This window comes from Vipera ursinii, assembly GCF_947247035.1.
Source record: "Vipera ursinii genome assembly, chromosome: 3".
NCBI classification, from domain to species: Eukaryota; Metazoa; Chordata; class Lepidosauria; order Squamata; family Viperidae; genus Vipera; species Vipera ursinii.
Genome location: NC_139516.1, coordinates 84,636,332 through 84,657,956, shown reverse-complemented (window position 1 = coordinate 84,657,956; position 21,625 = coordinate 84,636,332). Strand labels below are relative to the sequence as shown.

General features: G+C 37.0%; 1 protein-coding gene across 3 annotated transcripts in view; it reads right to left on the bottom strand.

Moving 5' to 3' along the window:
- Nucleotides 1-21,625, bottom strand: part of DPYD (dihydropyrimidine dehydrogenase) — a 597,578-nt gene that overhangs the window by 504,379 nt on the left and 71,574 nt on the right. For all 3 annotated transcript variants that reach the window (XR_014492313.1, XM_083361143.1, XM_083361144.1), the window contains exon 3: nt 20,113-20,195. Coding sequence is in view for 2 of the 3 variants with exons in the window: in XM_083361143.1 (XP_083217269.1) it covers nt 20,113-20,195 (83 nt within the window). In the remaining variant the exon portion in view is untranslated. The remainder of the gene's footprint in view (nt 1-20,112; nt 20,196-21,625) is intronic.

The following is a 21,625-nucleotide window of genomic DNA, read 5'->3' as shown; positions in this document are numbered from 1 at the left end:
GAGTTTGACACCCCTGGTCTAGCAAACCACCTGAATACACAAACAATCCTGTTGATCTCAAAAGCATGACTTCATCAACTAAATGAATAATACTGTGATTTCAAATATGCCTGATTTCCCCCCCACCTTCATTCCGCAGTCAATGAACTACGAATACTAACATGGCATTTACACGTAGTCTGAGAGGAAACAATCTCTCCTTCTTTTATTTCCTCCTTCGCTCTCTTTTTCCATCTTTTTGCTCTTTTGTTTCCAAAAAGAAAAACACATAAACTTTTGAATTCAATTTTACAGCGGCGTGGTTTCTTTTGATGGGCATGCTGTGGGAAACTAAGTTTGTTTTAAATCACGGTCCTGAAAGTAAGTCAGAATACCAGTTTTCTAGGGACTTTTTGGAAATCTATTGTATACTTGTTCAGTACATCAGTGCAGTCCTTTTTGCCTTTTTGTACTTTTTAAAGTGAGTTTGATAAGGAATATAAGGTAGTGTTTGGCTTTTTTTCTCTGAAAACACAAACAGAATAATAAATTCAGGTTCTACATACAAATCCAATCTCTACATCAGGGGTGTCAAACTCAATTTCATTGAGTGCTGCATCAGCATTGTAGTTGCCCTCAGGGGGCCGGGTGGGTGTGGCCGGGGTGGGTGTGGCCTACTGGGTGGGCGTGGCTAGAGTGCGTATGGCCTACTAGGTGGGCGTGGCCAGCTCTGCATCATTCGCATCAAGGGTGCCTATGGGGTCCCAGGCAGGAGTGGGATAGATCTGAGGGTCTCTGGCAGGAGGGTCTCTGGGCCAGGGCCAAGGCAGTGGGGGCCATTCCTTCACTGTTTCTAGGATGGCTTCGCAGGCCACATGAAACCACTTCACGGGCCGGATCCGGCCCCCGGGCCTTGTGTTTGACATGTCTGCTCTACATGTTTGCCATTAGGAATTGTACAAGACACCTTCTAATGATAGTAAAATGCTTTCATGAGGCCCTGTTTTCCAAACCAGGGCAGCTGTGGCCAATTTATAATTTCATTCTGAAGAAATTATTACAAAATAGCATTTTTCCCCCTCATTTCCTTTCAGATGGCTTCTTATGGACCTACTCATTTTATGCCTGTTTTATCAATGAAGAATTTTCCTCCCACTTAAAAAGCAAGGTATTTTTGTAAACAATTAAGGGCAAAAGCAATCTAATAATTGTAGACTTATCATTTCAGCTAATTGCTTCCCATCTGCAGCTACTTATCCATTTGAATACAAGATCTCTGGATTATATTTTTCTTAAGCAATGACTGGGAGCAAAAGCAAAGAGATTTGTAAGTGGGCCTAGCTATATTTTGATAAAATTCTGATACAAGCAACACAACACAAAGATTATAAATCTGTTTTTTTCCACTTGATACTTTGCTGATATACTTTTAAGCCAACAGTATTATATTTTATAAAAACTTCAATTCTTTGCAAACAGGCTATGATCCCATACAGTGCAGGAGTAAACTCCTTTGAATTTAGACTTGCTTAGAGTAGGTTTGGAGAAAGGCAGGGTTTTAAAGTGACACATCTGTAGGGAGATATTATAAAATGCTTAAACATATTATACCTCTATTAGAACAGCCTTGCACAGGCTTCCAATTAGCTTTCAGGGGCAATTCAAAGTGTTGGCCATTCCCTCTAAAGCTCTATATGGTTTGGCACTGAGTTATTTGCAGAGCCACCACCTCTAGCTAGAATTGTCCAACCCAACTGAAGAGGCTGATCCCCAATGTTGGTCTTCCAGAAACTTTTTGGTTAGTTATTAATAGCCCAATAAAGAGGATTAATAGTGAGCCAGAAGACATTCAGGGTAATTTTACTTTGGTTCATGTTACTGTTTTACCTGCTTCCTCTTAGTTGTACTGTGGAAGTTTGAGTATTAACTGCCTTTGCTATTGTTGTTATTCTTAAATATGTAAGCCCCTGAAAGTCTGTGAGATGACAGCAGGTATAAATCTGATTCATAAGTGGGTAAATAAGATGGGCAATGGGGCAGTACACACAAGAGATGCTTCTGCTTCCTTTTGACTAAGCAAAACTGGAAAAAGTACATGGTAGGTCACTGATGCCTTTGCTTATTTTGGAAATCCACTTTTCCCACTTTTTTTTTTTTAAAAATCCAATTTATATCTGAGTTTATCAAAATTGGAAAGTGGCCCAGAAAACCCCTAATTGGACTATAAAAACTTTTGTAACTTTGGTGTACAGCTAGTCCTCAATTTACAACTATTTTATTTAGTGTCTGTTCAAAGTTACAATGGCACTGGGAAAAAGTGATTTACGAACAATCCTCTTACTTATGACTGCTGTAGCATCCCTATAGTTCACATGATCAAAATTTAGGTGCTTGGCAACTGGCTTGTATTTATGATGATTGCAGTGTCCTGAGGTCATGTGAGCACTATTACAGACCTTCCAGTGAGCTTAGAACAAGCAAAATCAATGAGGAAAGCTGGGAAATTTAAAAACTGCAGGTGATTTCTTTAAGTGTTGCAAAACAAAGTTGCAAAATTGGGTGTGGTCCATTGTCTTACTTAGCAACAGAAAAGCTGGTCTCAATTATGGTCATAAGTCAAGGGTTACCTATAAATATAGTAATCTTACTATACAGATGTTTGTTATAATTGGACCCCTGTGAAGACCTGATACTTGAGGACATGAAAGATAGAGGAAGTTGTAGAAAAGAAAAGCAAAAAATCAAGTAATAATGCACAATTATCATATTCTTATTTTTGATCCTGATCTTACAGAGAAATTCAAGCTTTTAACCTGATGAAAATACAAGGAAAATGGTACATTTCACCAGAACATCTAGATCTAACACAATCTGATCCCAGCTGCAATCACACTTTTCATGATATGAAAATCGGAAGCTAATTTCTATATTGTAGTATTACATTTCTACGGCAATAGGTAATGACTGGGCTGGGGAGATCTGGGTTCAAATCTACTTTCAGTGACTTTGGGCCAGTCACTTTCTTTCAACACAACCTACCTCACAGGGTTGTAGTAAGGGGAAAAACCATAGAAAGGATTGCTAAACATGTTGCTTGAACTCCCAAAGGAAAGAAAGTTATAAATGAAATAATGAATTATCTTGTTGTTTTTTTGAGAGAGAAAGCTCAGTGTGGCATTGTGGTGGAATGTAGTCTTGATTTCCAGGAGGGAAAGGGGGCTGCTTTCCAGAGGAACAAGAGACAGAAGTTTAGACAGACTGGTTGTGAGGAAGAGGGTCAAAAGAGCTCCTCTCTAGACGTTCTCAGAGTATATCTTTAATGCTGCAAGTAGTTTGCTTTAGTTTGATAAGATTTCTGTCTATAGGTGAGGAACAATAAAGGAAATTGCTTTGAAATAACTCAGCAATTCTTTCTTGGTTTTTAGAGCCTGACCGCCATATTGAAAAATTTCTCACTAGTTCAATCCTCACAAGAACAAACTTCTGAAGTAAATTAAGCTAAAAGAATGTAATCCATTGAACTCTACATACCACAAGGTACTTGAACCCATGTGTCTCTAATTCAAGTCCACAACTTAAACCAAAATATTAAGACATATAGGTAACAAACATATAAAACCAATCAGTAGTTCTGATAAATCAATAACAGCAACATCCTAATGGTCAAAAACTGGCAAAAGCCAATGTCCTTTTTTATATCTCATAGGGTATTTCTTTTTTAATTAAATTAAGGGCTGTTATTTGAATAAGTCATTGGCTTATGTTCCCTTAAGTAATGCATTCTCTGAAAATAAATCAGATCCAGAAAACATGCACATAAGAAAGTAGGAAAGACAGCTGGTAAGAATAAAATGCCCCCAAATACATGTGTCTAGATATCCAGTTAGATCTTACATGCACATACATGGGCCATGTTACATATGATTACAAGTACAAATGAATTCTGAAAATAGGAAACTTAAAAGAACTTAAAAGATGCCAACCACTTGATTTTTAATCAAAGTTTTTCCATAACCACAGTTTCTTCATTTCCATTTTAAAGTTTTAATGCCACTCTGGGACTTATAAAAGAAGCTATAAATCTGTCTTTATTATATGTAAACTAAAAATACACATATAATAAAAAAAACTTTGATACTATAACTGCATATCTAAAACAATCAGTATAATAAACTTTTTCACATCCAATCTAAAAAGTATTATTACTAAACCTTTACTGAAGAAACTTAGAATTAAGTTTTATCAGGGAGAAGAAAAATAGTGAAAAGACAGGGAAACAAAAGTGGGTGTGACATAATGGTAATAAACATATAACTAAAATGCATTCCTAATAACAACAACAGTAATAGAAAATGCATGAATATTATGTTTCAATGGGTTTTTTTTAAATATAGGTAACCCTGATTTTATATTCTTTGAGAAAGAAATTTCTAGGTAGCCAGCAGTTTTTCTCACAACATGGCAAACCAGTACAAAAATCCCTTTTAATAATCACTGATCACACCCGTCTTTTCTTATGAAATTTGAATATTTCTGGGGAGGGAGACACTGTAAGAATGTCTTTTGTTCTTGCCAGCATGCTACTGCTGGAAATAACCCAAAAACAGCAGTCGCTTGGTTTTCTGCTAATTTCAAGTTTCTAATTTGATGCTTTCAGATTCAAATATCATGAAGAACAGATTTTTATTCTACATTTATTTGATTGCTAACCCATTTTATTTTAAAGCTTCGCTTACATTCGTAAAGAAATGTGAAGCGCTGTAAAAGAGAGAACAACGGGAAGAAATAAAACAAAATAACAAAATAAATAAAATAAATAGATCCCAATACCTACAAGGATGGCATGCTTTTATTTGCAAAATTGCCTCAAAAGTCATAATTACACTGTAACTCCATGGGAACAATGGCAATTTCACAGCAGTTCATGTTGCTGTTATCACCCTACATCCTGATAACTATGAAATTAATTTGTGGCACTGCTGTATCCGTCAGCCATAAGCTGTTCCCTAGGTAACATTATGCTACCATAGAGAAGGAATTTGGTGCAGTAGAATCAGCTGCAGCAGATCATGCATCAATGAAACTTTGTTAGGCATACACATAATAATAATAATTTAAGGAAAGGGAGGACTAAGGCCTGGATTTTATACTGCCCACCGTTTCACAGCCAAGAGGAAGGAGACCCTTAAGATATTGTTTTCCCATGCCACACATCACTGGGGGAGCTTACAGACATACTATTATACTCTCCTAAGGCTCCATTCTACTTTTACCACGGTATTCATTTTCTCTGCAATTGTCAGGATGCCATTGATTTAAAAACCGATGGGCTGTTTACTATATTAATTCAAGCTATGGCACACCATGTAGTTGTTCCACAATTGACTATTTATTTGTTTGCTTCCTTCTTTGTTTGATGTTGCAGCTTTGTATCAGAAATAGCAACTGCAAAACCATAACTAAGCAGCTTTAAGCAGACTCCGCATTGCTTTAGCATTCATGCTTACATACAGTTATAAGAAATAATACATCAGTATCTTGTTGTAACATTAAATCGATTGCATTCAATATTGTTCTGCTGGGGAAAAAAATGTTTCAAATAGCATTATTCTATTTGCAGTTTGTGAAAGCACTAGCAAAACAATCTACAGAATTAACATCTATCCCAATGCAGCGACGATAAACTGTTCATTTAATGCAACAGGTACAGGCAGAAACAAAATCTTGGATTCAGTCAAATTAATCTTTAGTTTGTAGGGCCTGGTTATATCAATTTGATAAATACACTAAAATGAAGTAATTTGTTTTTATCACATTCTATTTAAACACTTTTTGTTGATTCATGCTGTCTGTGATATCACCACCTTTATGGCACACATGTGATGAAGGCCAACTGCATGAATGGAAACCTTCTTATAGTTGTCAACAAAAGGAAGAGTGTTGAGAGTATGATTTAGCAACAGCCCCTCTCCCACCCACCCCAAATCCAGTTTTATCTTACCTGCAACACAAAACATTGGTTTATCTTACAGACCTATTTAAGAATAATTCAGAAGCAATACACCCCAGCTACAACAGCATAAGCTACCGCTCTTTAATGGGAAATGTTTGATTGAAAACACTGCTATATTCTTTTAACAAATCTCCCTAAACATTCAGACATAACTTGTCAGGAGAAAAACAAGACTGAAACATTCAGGAAACAAGATATGTCTGTACGTATACACAGTGCTTTTTTTTTTGTTAAAGAAAAAGGTGCCGGAACTCACACGTCATACAACCCACCTTGCGTACCCTACAAGGTTCCATCCAAAAAAGGTGCCAGAACTCTGTTCTGAGCATTCTATGAGAAAAAAAGCCCTGCATATACATATGTGTGTGTCTGCATGAGCGAGGTAGTCTCTTAAATAGCAGAACATTCAGCAATACAATCATTCACCTGCCATGTAAAACAAACATTCGTATTGTGCAATATTTTGTTGACCAGGACTGCTCTTTTTCAGCCAAAACAAACCATGCTGTATTCTACCATGTGGGTGGAATTTTTTTTAATCCCCTTTGGGGGAGAACTAAACTCCATCAAGCCCATTTTAGAACTTCTGTTATATTTTTTTGTAGTTACGTTATGTAATATTATGTTAAAGATTTAGTTCTCAGCAATTGAGAAACTGACTCTACAATCCAGCCACTACTGTCAAGGTCATTTTCTGGACTACTCTGTTCTAGTAGCTTCAGCGTTCACACTATGGAGAATATATACTTCCTCCCAGCCATCTGTCCAGGGCTTACCACACTATTTTGGTTTGTTTTATTCTCTATTACAAAATTCAAGCTTGAGGATGTAAAAGCACTACTAGTCATATCATGTTAGTGAAGACATTTTATTCCTTTTTAATACCAAGCCTGCTTTTCTTTGATCTTTACTATTCAGACTGCTAAAGCTAAATCTGGGCAGCATCAGAAACCCGGATTACACTGTATGCTTTTCCTGTGCCAATGTGTTAGGAAGCAAGAGAAGCAATTGCTGCATTTGTTATCATAAAGATTCCACGGCTTTGCTGGGGATTTTGCTGGCGAGTAAAAGCAACATCTCAATGTCAGTTGCAGCACTAGTCATCAAAGCAATCCAAAATGTTGAACATAACACTCTGATCCACTATATCCAGGAATGAACAGTCTTTGTCATTTGATGGTTCTGATCTTTATCTCTGACTGATCTGTCTTTTGTGATTGTTACCAGAAGGCATTGCTCTAAGACCTCAACAATGTTCAAATAATGTATTTTTTCCCCAAAAAAATCAAATATAAACCTTTCTGAGAGAACTTTAATGTAATTTCACTTTTGTATGCTAGCCTCATCCAAAAGAATATTTTTTCATTAGAGAAGAAAAATGCAGCATGCTAATACAGACTTCAATTCTCAATAAAAACTGGAGAGATTCCATTCAACTGTTTGATGGTATCTACGGACATTTCCAAAATTCACTTCATTTTCTCATCACTTTACAAGCACTCCTTGGACTATTTACAATTATTTACAATTTCTCCTAGATGAGCCCAGATACTTCAACTAAAACAAGCTGATGGTTCTGAAACGTAAGGATAATGGATGAATTGTCAGAATTATTATTGTTATCTCTTAAGTATTTCTTCTCTAGCATGTTTCTCTTTACAAGCAGGAAAGAATTATGAGGAAGACATGAATTGCACTTAAGATTTTTATGACACAGCTCACTGTTTTCGAAATGTCCTATATGTGGGTAGTAATCCTATTGCCAATTCATTTAAAAGAACCTCTAGTTAAGGCCCCTGTTGAATAGACTACCTTTCAACCCCCCACAAATAAGAATGAAGTAGTCTCTAATCTGTTTTTCTGTCTTTAAATGAATGTATCAAAATAAATGGAAAGTCAATTGATATTGGAATCTTAATACTTCTTCCCATTTCCTATGAATGAGCGTTTCATAGCTTAGACCAAGTAGAAACAAGGATCAAGGAACTGAACATCTGGATGGGATAAAGGTTCAGTACTAGACTAAGACTTGGGAGACTAATGTTTAAATCCACCCATAGCACTGGAAACTCACTAATCACTATCTCTCAGCTCAATTGAGCCCCCACACAAAGTAAATGGACGAAGGAATATTAAGAATGCCTTATCCTAGAGAAAATTATTCATCTAAAAAATAAATAAACCTATAAGTACCTTGTCAGCCTTTAATCATTGAAATTAACCCCATAAGACCGGATAAGAGATCTCATCTGTTTCAGTAGAAACAGCAGCATTTGAGTGACCATAAATTCATATGATTCTCTTACCTAACTAACCTGTCATAGCTGGGCCTCTAATGGCTTCATTCAGTGGGGTAGGCCATCCTGAAAAATTGCTTTGCTGGAGAACTAATTCAGTCAGTCGATATATCCTGGTAAATAATAATAAAACTCTGGCTAACTCTTTAGAAGAATCTAAATTGGTATTAGCAAATTTCACCCCTTTCACCCATGGATCCCTACCATACAATTAAAATTCCCTGACACTGTACAACCACATTAAAAGTCCAATATAATGTGGTATTAGAATTTAACTATTCCAAGGACAATCCAAATTCAAATGTTTAGCTAGCAATGAAGTTTGAGGTAGTTTTTATCCTTCAGCCTAACTTGCCTCACAGGGTTATCTGTAAGGATAAAATGAATGTGTGTGTGTGTGTGTGTGTGTGTGTGTGTGTTTTCTGAGGTTTTCGCGGGTGTTTGTATGTGGATCTTTGGTTATTCGGGTTTTTCCCCACGTAGAATTGAAGGTGTAAAAGCAACGTTTCGACGGAATCCCACACAACCATTCAAAAAGCAAATCCGAACCCACAATGATAACGACGCACAACCACAAAACAGAAACCTAACTACAGCTGCAACATCAGCCACTTTAAACCCCTCCAAACCACACAATAAGCAAACTGACACCCACTATAAAAACATGGCACCACCACAAACACGAAGCCGAACAAAAGCAGCAGAACTCACCAGATCAGGTCTAAGGCTGGCAGCTGAGACCAGCCCATCCACTCAAAACACACCCCCAACCAATCAGAACACACACCCCATTCAAAACACACCCCCACCCAATCAGAACACACCTAATCCCCCACCCAATCAGAGCACACCTCCACCCACGGAACACAGCCCCTCTGGCAGTTTAAAAAAGAGGAACAAACAGTCACTACCACATGCTTCTCCCAGAAGAAGGAAGCTGAAGCCACCAGCCTGAGGATGACGGATGGGATTCCGTCGAAACGTTGCTTTTACACCTTCAATTCTACGTGGGGAAAAACCGAATAACCAAAGATCCATACACACACACACACACACACACACACACACACACATCATCGAATGAAGAACTATATATAAATGAAATTAATCAAAAAAGTCAGATTATGGCCTTCAGCTAGAACTCCATTTTTGAGCTTTGCAATTGATGCCATCAGACTGTTGCTCAGAGTTATAGCCCTCGCTTGGATGCCTGCTGAGTTTCCCAAGTTATGATCTCATCATATTCTTTAGTCAGAGCATATTAGGAAATCTAGATACCAAGGTAACAGAGGCAAGCAATTTAGATTTGTTGTTTGCTCAAAAATACCACTTTCAATCAATAATTCTGTGATATATTTTGAATTTTCCTACCAAATATATTCAAGCTTTACTGCCAAGAAGATTCTTTTAATTGCCTATTTTCCCTTTCCCCCTATCCTCTTTTTATCCTTGATATAAGACAATTTCAAGCCTTATGCTAAGAGCATGAAATCACAAGATCATCACAGTAACTCAATGTTACAAAGAAGTGTCATTCCTGTTGTGCTGTCCAATTACAAAATAGTAAAGCAGGGATAGTGCACAGCAATGCTGTTTTTTTCTATTTGTTTCAGTAAGTTTAGCACAGCAGGAAATGTGGCATTCTCCCTAGATAATGTGTCAAAACCGCAGTTAGAATTTAAGTGCAAATGGAAGTTATCTTAAAGGCTTCATATGTAGGCTAATAACCTCAGTTGCTTAAATGAGATAATTATACCTTACATAATATATTTTACTTCAAGGATTTGGTATCTTCATTTTAATAAAATAATAATCTGCTCTGGAGAAGAAAATGTGAAAAGGGGACCTATTGCACTGTAACACTTAACAGGCCTTTAGGTGCTCAGCATTATTTGCACATCATAAAAATATGGTCTACTTTCTGTTCCCTTTTCAATACATTTTAGTTAAGAACAAACCAGTTTCCAAGGTTGGTTGAAAGGACTGAAATGTCACCTCCTGTCAGGATTCAGAAACATTATTATTACTTTTCCATGTCAAGGGAGATACAAAGGTCTAAACACCCACATTAGAAATTTGAAATTAAATCAATGCAAATAGTCTGCCACGAACTTTCATAAGACACATTCAAATAAATGACTGAAGTCACCCTCATAGATCAGTGTTTAACAGAATTAGGTTTTTGGTTTGTGTTTTTTTTTAAAAAAAACCAAACTCAAAATTTTGAATGATGAAATAAGCAGATAGGGCAAGCTTAAGAAGCATTTTGCCTTCTATTTAAAATGTGTGTTAAAGCAGCTAAGAACTTTAAAATTTATCATCAAAAGTCCTGGAATAGTTTGGACTCACCTTATTTGTGTCTGCTTGTTAACTTATTGCCCACTGTTTTTTCATGAAGACAGCTCATACTGACAGAGGTGCACATTCTGCATTAGTTTTATCCCTGCTACCAAAGAAAATTCATTCCCTAGATTTAGAAAAAGTACTAAACAACTTGGAATCGAGTCACCTACAAAACTGTCTTAAATTTAAACCAGGCCAAGATACCATGGTCTTAGATTAGAAATAGTGGGGACTGTCACCATTCAGCAATATCATATGACTTTCTTTAGCATGTCTGCTCCCAGCATAGATGTGTTTTAGTTATTAGGTAAAAATGTAGTCACCACTCCTCTGATAAGTTAAGTCTTCCTTGAGTTGTTTGACTTCTTGTAATTTCATTCATGTTGTCCTTTGGGAAACAGTACAGAAGGTTTCATCTTCAGAGAGAAAGTTTATTCACTACCCCATTTGAGTATTATAGTTCTGGGATATTTGTGGTCCTGTCTTGCGTAGCATTTTTAGGATCAGCCAGGAATCAATTATATTTTATAAAGCTATGCACTGGACTCCCAATTTAATAGGAAATATTAAAAAAAGAAAATAATTTTGTCATCCTATATTTCTTCTTTGATTCTTAATTTGAAAAATGTATTGACCAAAATTGCAACACCTTCTAGGTGTTTAGAATTGCCACTTTATCCACTCAAAGTTATTGTAACAGGGATTTGTCGTTTGAAACAAGATGAATCTACTGTAATAAAAGTTTCAGATTTTTTTTTCAAAATTTAAGATTAAGATGCATCACACAGCTCCTTAACTCTTAGAGATATAGTGACAAGTTGTCAGCAGCTGCTTAAAGTACCATCATGCTCAAAGATATTTTAGGATAAAATAATACAATGTGCTTGAATAATGAAGTTTAATTTGAATAAATATAATTGTGTCCTTTTAAAAAATAAAGGAGATTACATAAGACTTTTGTGTAGATAAATGTTCTATGTTTCATATTTTGCAATAATAGATTTTTAAAATGATTTAAATTTTCCTTGTAAGAAATATCACCTAGTATGAGCATTATTCATTTATATCAGAATAACTTTACCAAAATAAACAGTATCAGTATTTTAAATAACCCTCAATTCAAGAAACAGACATTTTAGAATACTGTAGAATGCAATTCAAAATAATGTTAATAGCTTTTATAAAATAGTAGCATATAAATCTAACTAATGTAAGTTTAGATATAATTTAGGTATAAAATACTACACACTGAACAATATATGTTACTCATTTTCAATATTTATAATAAATAATTTTTAAAAATTAATATAGAACACTAAATTCCTATTTTTGCTCAGGAAAACTAGCAGTGTACAAATCAGCATCACACCTTGCAATTTAAGTTCTTATAAGCCTTGTTTAGTAGGTTATAGGCTTGTTTTCCAAACCAGATGGGTAAAAATTAAAAGGACAATTTCAGTATATTTTATTCATTAATTTAATGTAACCATTTTAAGTACCTGGTTTTGGTTTTTTCCCCAAACAATTACTATTAGTTAATATAACAGGAGAGTCAGTTTGGTGTAGTAGTTAAGGCAGGCTAGAAATCAGGAGACTGTGACCAAAGATATTTTCAAAAGACAATTGATCTTGTTGGGTTTTTTCCTTGAAAACATTTCATTTCTTATCCAAGATGCTTCTTCAGTTCTGTTCTTCAGCATAATTAATGTATATAAAATACTACACACCCATTATGATTTTGTGGGGCCACATTACTAAATCTCCAGGGCCACATGTGGTTTTTTGGGGGGGAGAGAGAGAGAAAGAGAGAGAGAGAGAGTTCTGATGAAATGAAATGAAATGAACCTTTATTGTCAAAGTACAACTATGTGTACATTGAGATTAGCTGAGCCTTCCTTTGTACTCCCACCCCCCAACACACAGTGACAACAAAACCTGCATCTTATTACACCATGTGAACCAACTACAACACACACCGGCCTCCCAAGTCAATTCTGCATAAAATTCACAAAAGTTCACAAAAGTTATTTCTCATTCAAAAGCCTAACAGCCCACAGATAGAAGCTGTTTTTCAGCCTATTGGTGCAGCTGGCTATACCCCTATATCTCCTACCCGATGGTAGGGAGGGAGGATGGAAGGATAGATTCTGATAAGATGGAACAATTGTATTTCTTTGTAGTCATCTGGTCATTAGCACTCTCTCTTAGAGCTGTTGAGGTGACTTGGGACTTTATCTGTGCCCTCATGGTCACCTGATTTAGCAGGAACACATGCAAGCTTCTTCCTTAAAAACACTGAGTGACTGTGTCTGGAGATATTCCACTGTCAATGTACAATGAACTGGCACTGCATATCATTTACTTTTTGCAAGATCCAAGATTTACTTACTTTTCATTTATTTATTTAATAGACCTATATGGAGCCCATTCGACCTAGAAGCGACCCTGTACAACTTAGAATCATAAAAGTTGAAATTTGTGTGTAATCTAGGGATCTTCTTGGACTCCCAACTCCTATTCCATGAGCAAATGACAGTTATAGCGAACACTGACCATGCACCAGTAATCTGGTATGCCAGTTGTACCCTTTCCTGAACCTGGAGGCTTTTCAGACAATCATTCATGCCCTGGTCACCTCAGGTTTGGATTATTGTAATGTACTCTACAGGGGCTTTGCTAGAAAACCACTGAGAAGTTACAGCTGGCCTAGAATGCAGTAGCAGAGGCTAAGTGTGTTATAGTCACATGACCCTGCTGGGCTGGAGAGTACACTGGTTATTTGATGACTTCCAGGTATAATTCAAGGTTCTGGCTATCACTTCAAAGCCTTTTATGGCATAAGGCCTGGCTATCTCAAAGACCACTTTTACAGAAAATCCAATATTAATGCAAACTGCTCTTTTCTGAGTTATTTGATTCGTTTCTCTGATTTAGTACAATGTTTCAAAAAATAATCAAATAAAATCCATAGCTGATCCAGTGTGGTAAAAATAAAGTTTTAAGTTGTCTTAATTTTGGCATCATTTGGATGTGGTAGACCAGGGTTCCTCAAACTACGGCCCGTGGGCTGGATGCAGCATGCCTTGTCCTTTTATCCAGCCTGCCGGGCAAACGGTGGTATAATTCAGGGCTTTTCAACCAATGATATGCTAGCACCCTGGTACGTGACCCTGCCTAGCCTAGATAAGTGTAGTGGAGTGTGGGAATGAGCTAAAGCGGTGCAGTGCAGGATTTGCCTTGAGAGAGTCATCAGGAGTTGCAGGGCTGCTCGAGAAAGACAAAGGCCCCAGGATTGGCACTTCCAGCACACCTAGTAGAGAAAGGAGGAGGAGGGAGGAGACAGCAGAGGCTATAAAAGCAGGCAGTTTTGGCGGAAGTGGGAGAGAGAAAAAAGACGCAGCATTATGAAGAGGAGTCAGCTGGAGCTGCACCAAAAAAAACACGGGGAGGGGGGAAGAGCAGAGGACATAAAACAGGTCAGCCTGTAGCTGGTCTATAACTTTATGGCAGCCATCCGTGCCGGGCGCACACACACGTTGCAGCAAAAAGCAGGCAAGAAATGCAGCTGGGGAAGTGTCACCCTCCACGAGGAATGAAGAAAGGCACCATCAGCTGGAGGTGACCAGCAATTGGCCCTCGCCCACTTCACACACCCAGCTCTGTGGGTTCTGGGGGAGGGGACGCTGCGAGCAGAGTAAGAGTCAGCATCTGCCACCCAGCCCCCAGCCTGCCCGGTTCCAGCAGGTAGCGCTGTGCTCTCCTCACAGCACGGACAGGATGGGCCGGGGGAGGCAAAGCTACTGAGAAGCTAAACCTGCCTCGCACACTCACAGGAGGTGGCGAGCAGCGCAGGGCCAATTGCTGGTCACCTTCAGTCAATGCTGCCTTTCTTCATTCCTCCCAGAGGGCGACCCTTCCTCAGCTGTGTTTGTTGCCTGTTTTTCTCCCTCCCTCATCACAAATATCTTCCTACCATTCTGCTCTTAAGTCTGTGCAGCTCTTGTCCAGAATTTACAGTGGCATTTCAAGGTTGACTCAGCCTTCCATCCTTCCGAGGTAGGTAAAATGAGGACCCAGATTGTTGGGGGCAATTAAGCTGACTTTGTAATAATGCCGCTTGGGTGTGTGTGTGTGAAAGCCCTAATAAGCAGGCATATACATAGAATGAAGGCTACTGCTAAGCTTGTAAGCCGCCCTGAGTCTTCGGAGAAGGGCGGGATATAAATGGAATTAAAATAAAGAAATAAAAAATAAAAATGTCCACATGCAGCACGGCCACTGGCCACGCTGGCAACCTCTCCCCCTCCCCTTGTCCCTTCCTGGGTATGGAGGGAGGAAGAAGATGGGAATGAGAAAGAGGGAGGGAGGAAGGAGAGGGGAAGGAGGGAGGCAGGGAAGGAAGGAGGGTAGGGATGGAGGGAGGGAGGAGGGAGGGAGGAGATGGGAATGAGAAAGAGGGAGGCAGGGAAGGAAGGAGGGTAGGAAGGGAGGGAGGGAGGGAGGAAGGAGATTGGAATAAAAGGGAGGGAGAGTCTGAGGGAAGTCCTGCCTTAATCCTGCCCTGCTGCCCTTTTGCCATCCCCTTGCCCCCTCATGGCCTATCCTGGTGGTCTCCCATCCTATCGCTAAGAATGCTTTGGTTATAATCATTATTTTTTTCCAACTATAGTCTGAGGGACAATGAACTGGCCCCCCTGTTTAAAAAGTTTGAGTACCTCTGTGGTAGAGTATAACTAACTGGGTGTGAATAAGACAAACAGTATCTCAGAACCTCTGGAAACCACCTTGTTGGAAGACTCTGCTTTAAGGATTATTGTTTCTTTAATTAACAACTTTATCCATATAATTTATTTTCCTTTAATTGTTTCCAGTTCAACAGAACGGAAGCTTCAGGAATGAATTTTTCTATAATAGAAATAATCCCCTTTATTATGTGGGGGAGGAGGAGATTTATGTAACATATTTAGCTAATTATGTTTTTCTTTTCTTTCTTTTAAGTGAAACAGTAGTATTTTTCTGTTTTTTAAAAGAGGAAATAACCAATTAATTTCCTCTATAAGTTACACAAAAATATTAAAGTCAATCCATCATACTTATGACCCAGGAAGCAAAGGGAACGGCAGAACCTGGAAGAAGGATTAATTAATATTGCTGGAGATTTTTCATTAATAGAATTTACTAATGAAAATTTTGTGTCAAAGATTTAGGCAATGAAAAAAGGCACTCAGGAATTATAAAGTGTTTATAAAGCACTGATAAAAGCACACATTTATAAGTATATACACATGTTAGTTTCACTTACACCAAGCATGGAAACAATATTTAATGTGATTTAGAGAAAGGACTTTAGGCCTTGAAAATAACTTACTATTCAAGTTAACATATAAAAATATAAAGCTCTAAAACAAAAATGAACAGCACAATTCTGTATATGTTTGCTTGGAAAATTACAGATAGGACTGAAATCTAAACAGAAAAGACAAAATAGCAAATAAACTGTAGAATGTCATACTTCATCTTTCATGCAGGGTAGATTTCAACCAGACGTCCTTGGTGCTCTCTAAGCTTGGTTGTTGCATCTTGTTACCTAGTTTGAGTAATGAAACATCTGCAAGAATACAACTAAGCTCAGAGAGCACCAAGGGACCCTCATTTCAACCTTGAGCTATAAATATTCTCCCTTTAAATATTTCAACTTACAATTTTCTAAGAAATCTGAAGGAAAATACATTTTAAAGGTTTTTCTGGCATTTTGTCCACATCAGAATAAATCTTCAATTTCATTGCAATAACAATGGCAATAATTATTAGAAAACAAACCAGCTGGTTTGACCTGCAACACAAAATGGCAAGTCTGCAAAATATATGAAACACAGTAGCCAAATAGACAAATGTGGACAAAACATGCAAATGTTTTACGTCAGATAATGCAGAAAACGCCAAGGTAAAATAAATGTTAAAATCCAGTATTAATATTATTCAGTTCCCATGTTCGCTGGAGTTGCAGGGATTGTCCAGTTAGACTTTCTTTTATTTAGACCAGTGCAATTGTTATACATGTTTTCTGCAAGTTGAGGCACACTTCAATGGGCATTTTGACAGAATGCAATAGTTTATAACTGGCAGTTCTGGCCATGTATAATATGTAACCTTAGGTCAGTTAAAATTAAACAATTTTGGTTTATTTGAGACAAGTGATTGAAGGAATGTTCAGGGGAAATCATATCTCTCTACACTCCCATAATCCCCCTTCGCTATAGTATTCTCTAAGGAAAATAGCTTGCTCTCCAATTTATCTCTGTAGCTCACAAAGTAAATTAAAATTCCCAACTGGAAAAAAAAAACCCTCAAGAAATTACAGATGAACTCTCAGACAGTATAAAGTACAGAACCACTTAAGCCTATAGAATCTTATAAGCCTTATAAAAGTTGGAAAAAACCAACTCGACATAAACATTCTTTGTCACTAGTGGATAAAGCAGAAGATTTCATCAAATATCAATCTTGCAATCAAGCTCAAAACAAGACTTTCATGGGCTTCTTGATTTATACTTTAAATATATTTAAGACAGTGCTATTACTTTTTAAAGCCCTAGAGACAGCTCTCATCGTGGAATACGTTGACTATGAATTATTAGTCAACTGAAAGCTGCCTTGTTCTCTACCTGAAAGCTACATTGTCTTGTCTATGTTTTTTAAACAGCAGATCAGAAAATAAAGCACACAAATATTCTAGCATATGCATGCTGCTGCATTAGCAGCCCATATAAAGACCGTATAAGTGCAATTAATGCAAAATAAATATTGAAGGTCTAGTAATAATGAATAAGCATTTTAATGCTTTAGAACTTCTGTTGTCAGTATTGCAACCTGTTATAAATTCAGTTTCTCAATATATGAAGGGGACTCATTAGGACAGGGGTCCCCAACCTCTGGTCCGTGGACCAGCACTGGACCGCAGCATGCCAGCAACCAGGTCACGCAAACTAGCGAAGCCCCAATCGTGGGATGCAGCCAGTACATGAAAGCATGCCCCCTCTGGTCGGCAGAAAAATCTTTCTCCATAGAACTGGTCCCTGGTTCCCAAAAGGTTGGGAGCCTCTGCACTAGGATATAACCACCAGTGTTTCCAGTTAGAGTTGAACAAAATTCTTGTACTATAGTACAATCTAAGCATTTTTTGTAAATTATTAAGCTCTGTTTAGGTAAAACTTCAATAGATATTTTTCACTTGAGTCTGACTGAAAAATATTAAGAGCAAATAATGCAAAAAACTTAGTGTATCCTGTTGTAAACTTAAGATCTGCTACTTTTATTATATGTTTATGGTTCTTAAGCAAATTTGGACCAAAGATGTGATGAAGAAAATGTTATACTTAAACTCTTCCCTTAAATTGCTTAAAGCACAGGATCCTTTTGTCTTCAAATGCACTGTTGTAGAGAACCAGAGCAATGAAAAACTCAGACCACAATATTAATATTGCTTTTTATGTTCCACAGCAATTAAAACATTTGCTTTCCTGACAGAAAAAATTGTAGTTTTATGAATAATTTCTGTGTATGTGCTTTTCCCCATTGTTATTTCCCCAGTCTTCAAAAAATGAATTGCTAGATTACAACTACAGCACAAGTTTATTTGCTGTGGATGAACATATATTTTGAAAATGTGCATTCCCCTCTTTTTGAGAATAACCAATGCAGCTGTCAGAAATCTGCAGCCTGTTTTTCCCCATTACTGATTACTTTGTACAAGACATTGATCATTGAACCTCTCTATTTCTCTTTCCACAAGAAAATAAAATAAAACAAGTTCTAAAATAATTACCATATTAATGTCAGAAATTAAACTTTGTTGCACTTTTAGGACTGAATAAAAAGTTTTCTACTTTTTGATTTTTCAGGGAAGAAAAAAAAATGTATTTTTAGCAGCTATGAACTAGTATTTCAACCATCCTTGTCTGAACTTACTTATTTTTTCTATTAATTCCAGTAGGTAAAAATGGATGCCAAACGATCATATTGTAAATGTTTTATTTTCTAAAAGCTGCCTTTCTGATTGCTAGGTTCTCTTGTGATTTTTTATACTCATTTGATGCTCAACAAGGATTAATCATTACATTTCAAATTTGAGATTTAGCTTCAAAGCAAGCAAATACTTCTCAAACATAATTCAGGAATTTCTAAAAACAGTAAATAAAATGCTAGGAAACATGTTTGGAGATCTCCAAATTATGTTTCAACTTCTTTCCATAGCCAAAAGCTTGATTCAAAATATGCAGATCTGATCTTATTCATTTATTTTATTATAAGCCCCTGCTTTTCTCCTAAGCTTAAGTGTAGTTCTCAAATAGTTTGCTGCATCGATTGCTGAATTTAATATGACACCAAACATTTTTAATATTTGAGGAGAAAAAGACCTGAATGGTTTCCAAAGGTTCAGAGATGTCATATTTTCAAAACTTCTCACAAAGGCCTGTTCTAGGACTATTCTCGTCTGGTTTAAAAGACGAGATTGCTTCGAAACTTGATGCTATCCACACCAATCATTCAAATTAAACAAAAGCACTCTTATTAGGAAGAAGGAAAAGCAGATTTTTTTAACACTAGGATGTTAGGAAAAACTTTATAATGATTAAGTACAGTATTACTATCCAATCAGTTTCAGAGGCAGCTGGAATTATTTTAAGATGAGTGCAGCTAATTCTGCCAGAATAACATCAATGCAAAATATTCCCAGCATAAGTTTAGATTTTCTCTTAAACTTGAAATGTTTTTTTCTGTTTTTCATATATTCTTAAAACAGGAAATCTACAACTTCTCTTGGATTACAAAAACAGAAAGAATTCTGCAGTTGTAAACATTTACACCAATAAATAAGCTGAACATCTGTGCACGATTGTAGCAAGACTGCAATCTTACCACCTACTCCTGGGCACAAGGGACATGAGTGAATAAATAAAACTGTGAGAAGCCATGGGTTCCTAAAGTTGAAAATGAACACCCTCCCCGCTTTTCAAGAAGGAGGTCATTCATTTTAACATACAGTGGTATAATCCCATTAAGGACTAATAGAAAAAGAAATTATACAGGCTGCTATTTGGTGAGAATTAAATACAAATTAAGAGCAAATGCTGCTGAAGTTTTTTTAAAGAACCGCTATACAATTTCCTTAATACTTGCACAATTTAGATGAACAATTTTCATTCATTCCCACAGTTTATTCTAAATATAAAACAAGGCACCCCTTAAGCATTTTTCGTAACAAATTAAACATTTACGTTTTTTAGTGTGTAGGGAGGCTTAGCATTCAAGCAGCTTCAAAACCGAAGCACGGCCTCAAGGGAAGCCTCTCCGCTGACAAATTAATACCTTAGAGAATAGGCCTGAATGGTGGCAATGAACTCATTTGTTCCCACAGTAATGAAGAATGACTCTTTCTTTACCACATCTGTGACTGTTGCTATGGTGACCCAGACTTACCTCATTGCTTCTCGAAGGGCTCCACGCTCACCCAGAGTCGTGTGCTTGATGTCATCAAAATTATTTTCCAGTTTCTCACAGGTCTGCAATGATAATAGTAATAATAATAATAACATAAAAAATCTAATGCAGACAGAGACTCTGCATAAAAAGTAGCATTTTCAAGTTGGGCAAATCCCCCATTCTAGTGGGCTAAATTGCCTGCATTCATTCTCAGTGCAAACATAGCTGATTATATTGATTACATATTCACACAAATTACTCATTTTTGCTTTTAATTGCATAGCAGTAATTAAAAATGACACTGTGAACTCAGCAACAAAGTACAGGTGAAATTTGTACGGTTGCTATGGCAATCCTCTTATCAACATTTTATGGGGGGGAAATAAAAAATTCTTCCTAATGTGTGTCCATGTTTTTCTATATGTAAAACAGTCAAAGGTACACCATCAAATAGTTCTGCTAAAACAGATATATGTACAAAAGAAATATAATCAGCCATACGTTAACATCACAGGAAAATGATCCAAAATCCAACATTTCTTATAGTACATATGAAAGCCCATTTGATCAAATACTGTTCTCAGCTAACTGTAAAAAAGAAAGAAAACTTGCTTCAATGATGACTGAAACCCTAAGTGGATCAAATTAGTTTTGATTAGTTTGCCTAGGACAGATGTGCTCAATACGTTCGCAATCTAGATCTTTGTGGTAAACCCACCGGAAATTTGCTGCTTCTCCCTTGATTGTTATGTTTTATTATAGCTTGAGGTAGAAGTTGTAGTTAACATTTCAAATGCATCAAAGCCCTACAAAGACTCCACAGTTATTATCTCTAAATGGGCTGCTGAAACTAATAAAGTATTTACTAGCCAAGCCATATTTGCAAGATTAGTCCCAGTGATAGCAGCAATATCTGGGTTTGGAGTTATTGTCACATCACAGCTGAAGACCTGTAGGGAGGTTCAAAATATCTGCCACACAATGGACATCTAGTTGTTCTCAGGGGCACAACCTTCGAGAAATCTCTGTGGTGGCTTTTCCCCAAACAAACGCAGTTACTCCAAACCATAATAGTTACAGAACCACACTATGAAATTAACTACTCTAGACTCTTTCCCTCATCCCCAAACCAAAGCACAAATACATTCTCAGAAGTACAAGTACAGCCTGATCTTCTGTTAAAACACCAAAAATTTAAGCAGCAAATTTAAGATGATTTCTCTCTTCCCAATGATCGCCCTGATGCTTTTTTTAAAAAAAAAAATTCTTGTAAATTCCCTCTTTTCACTATGATTCCTGTTCTAATTTCTCATTTGGTATTCTGTAGCTACATCATCTCTATATTCCTGATCTTTTCCTTTCTTGCCAAGTGCTTCTTAAGAAAGATAAAAGGTGCGTTTCAGAATATGTTTTGATTGAATTAGTTATGGACTCCAATCATCCACAGGATATAATAAATTGTTAGTGGAGAAATGACCTGAGACTATTCACATTGAAGCATGCTGCAGTC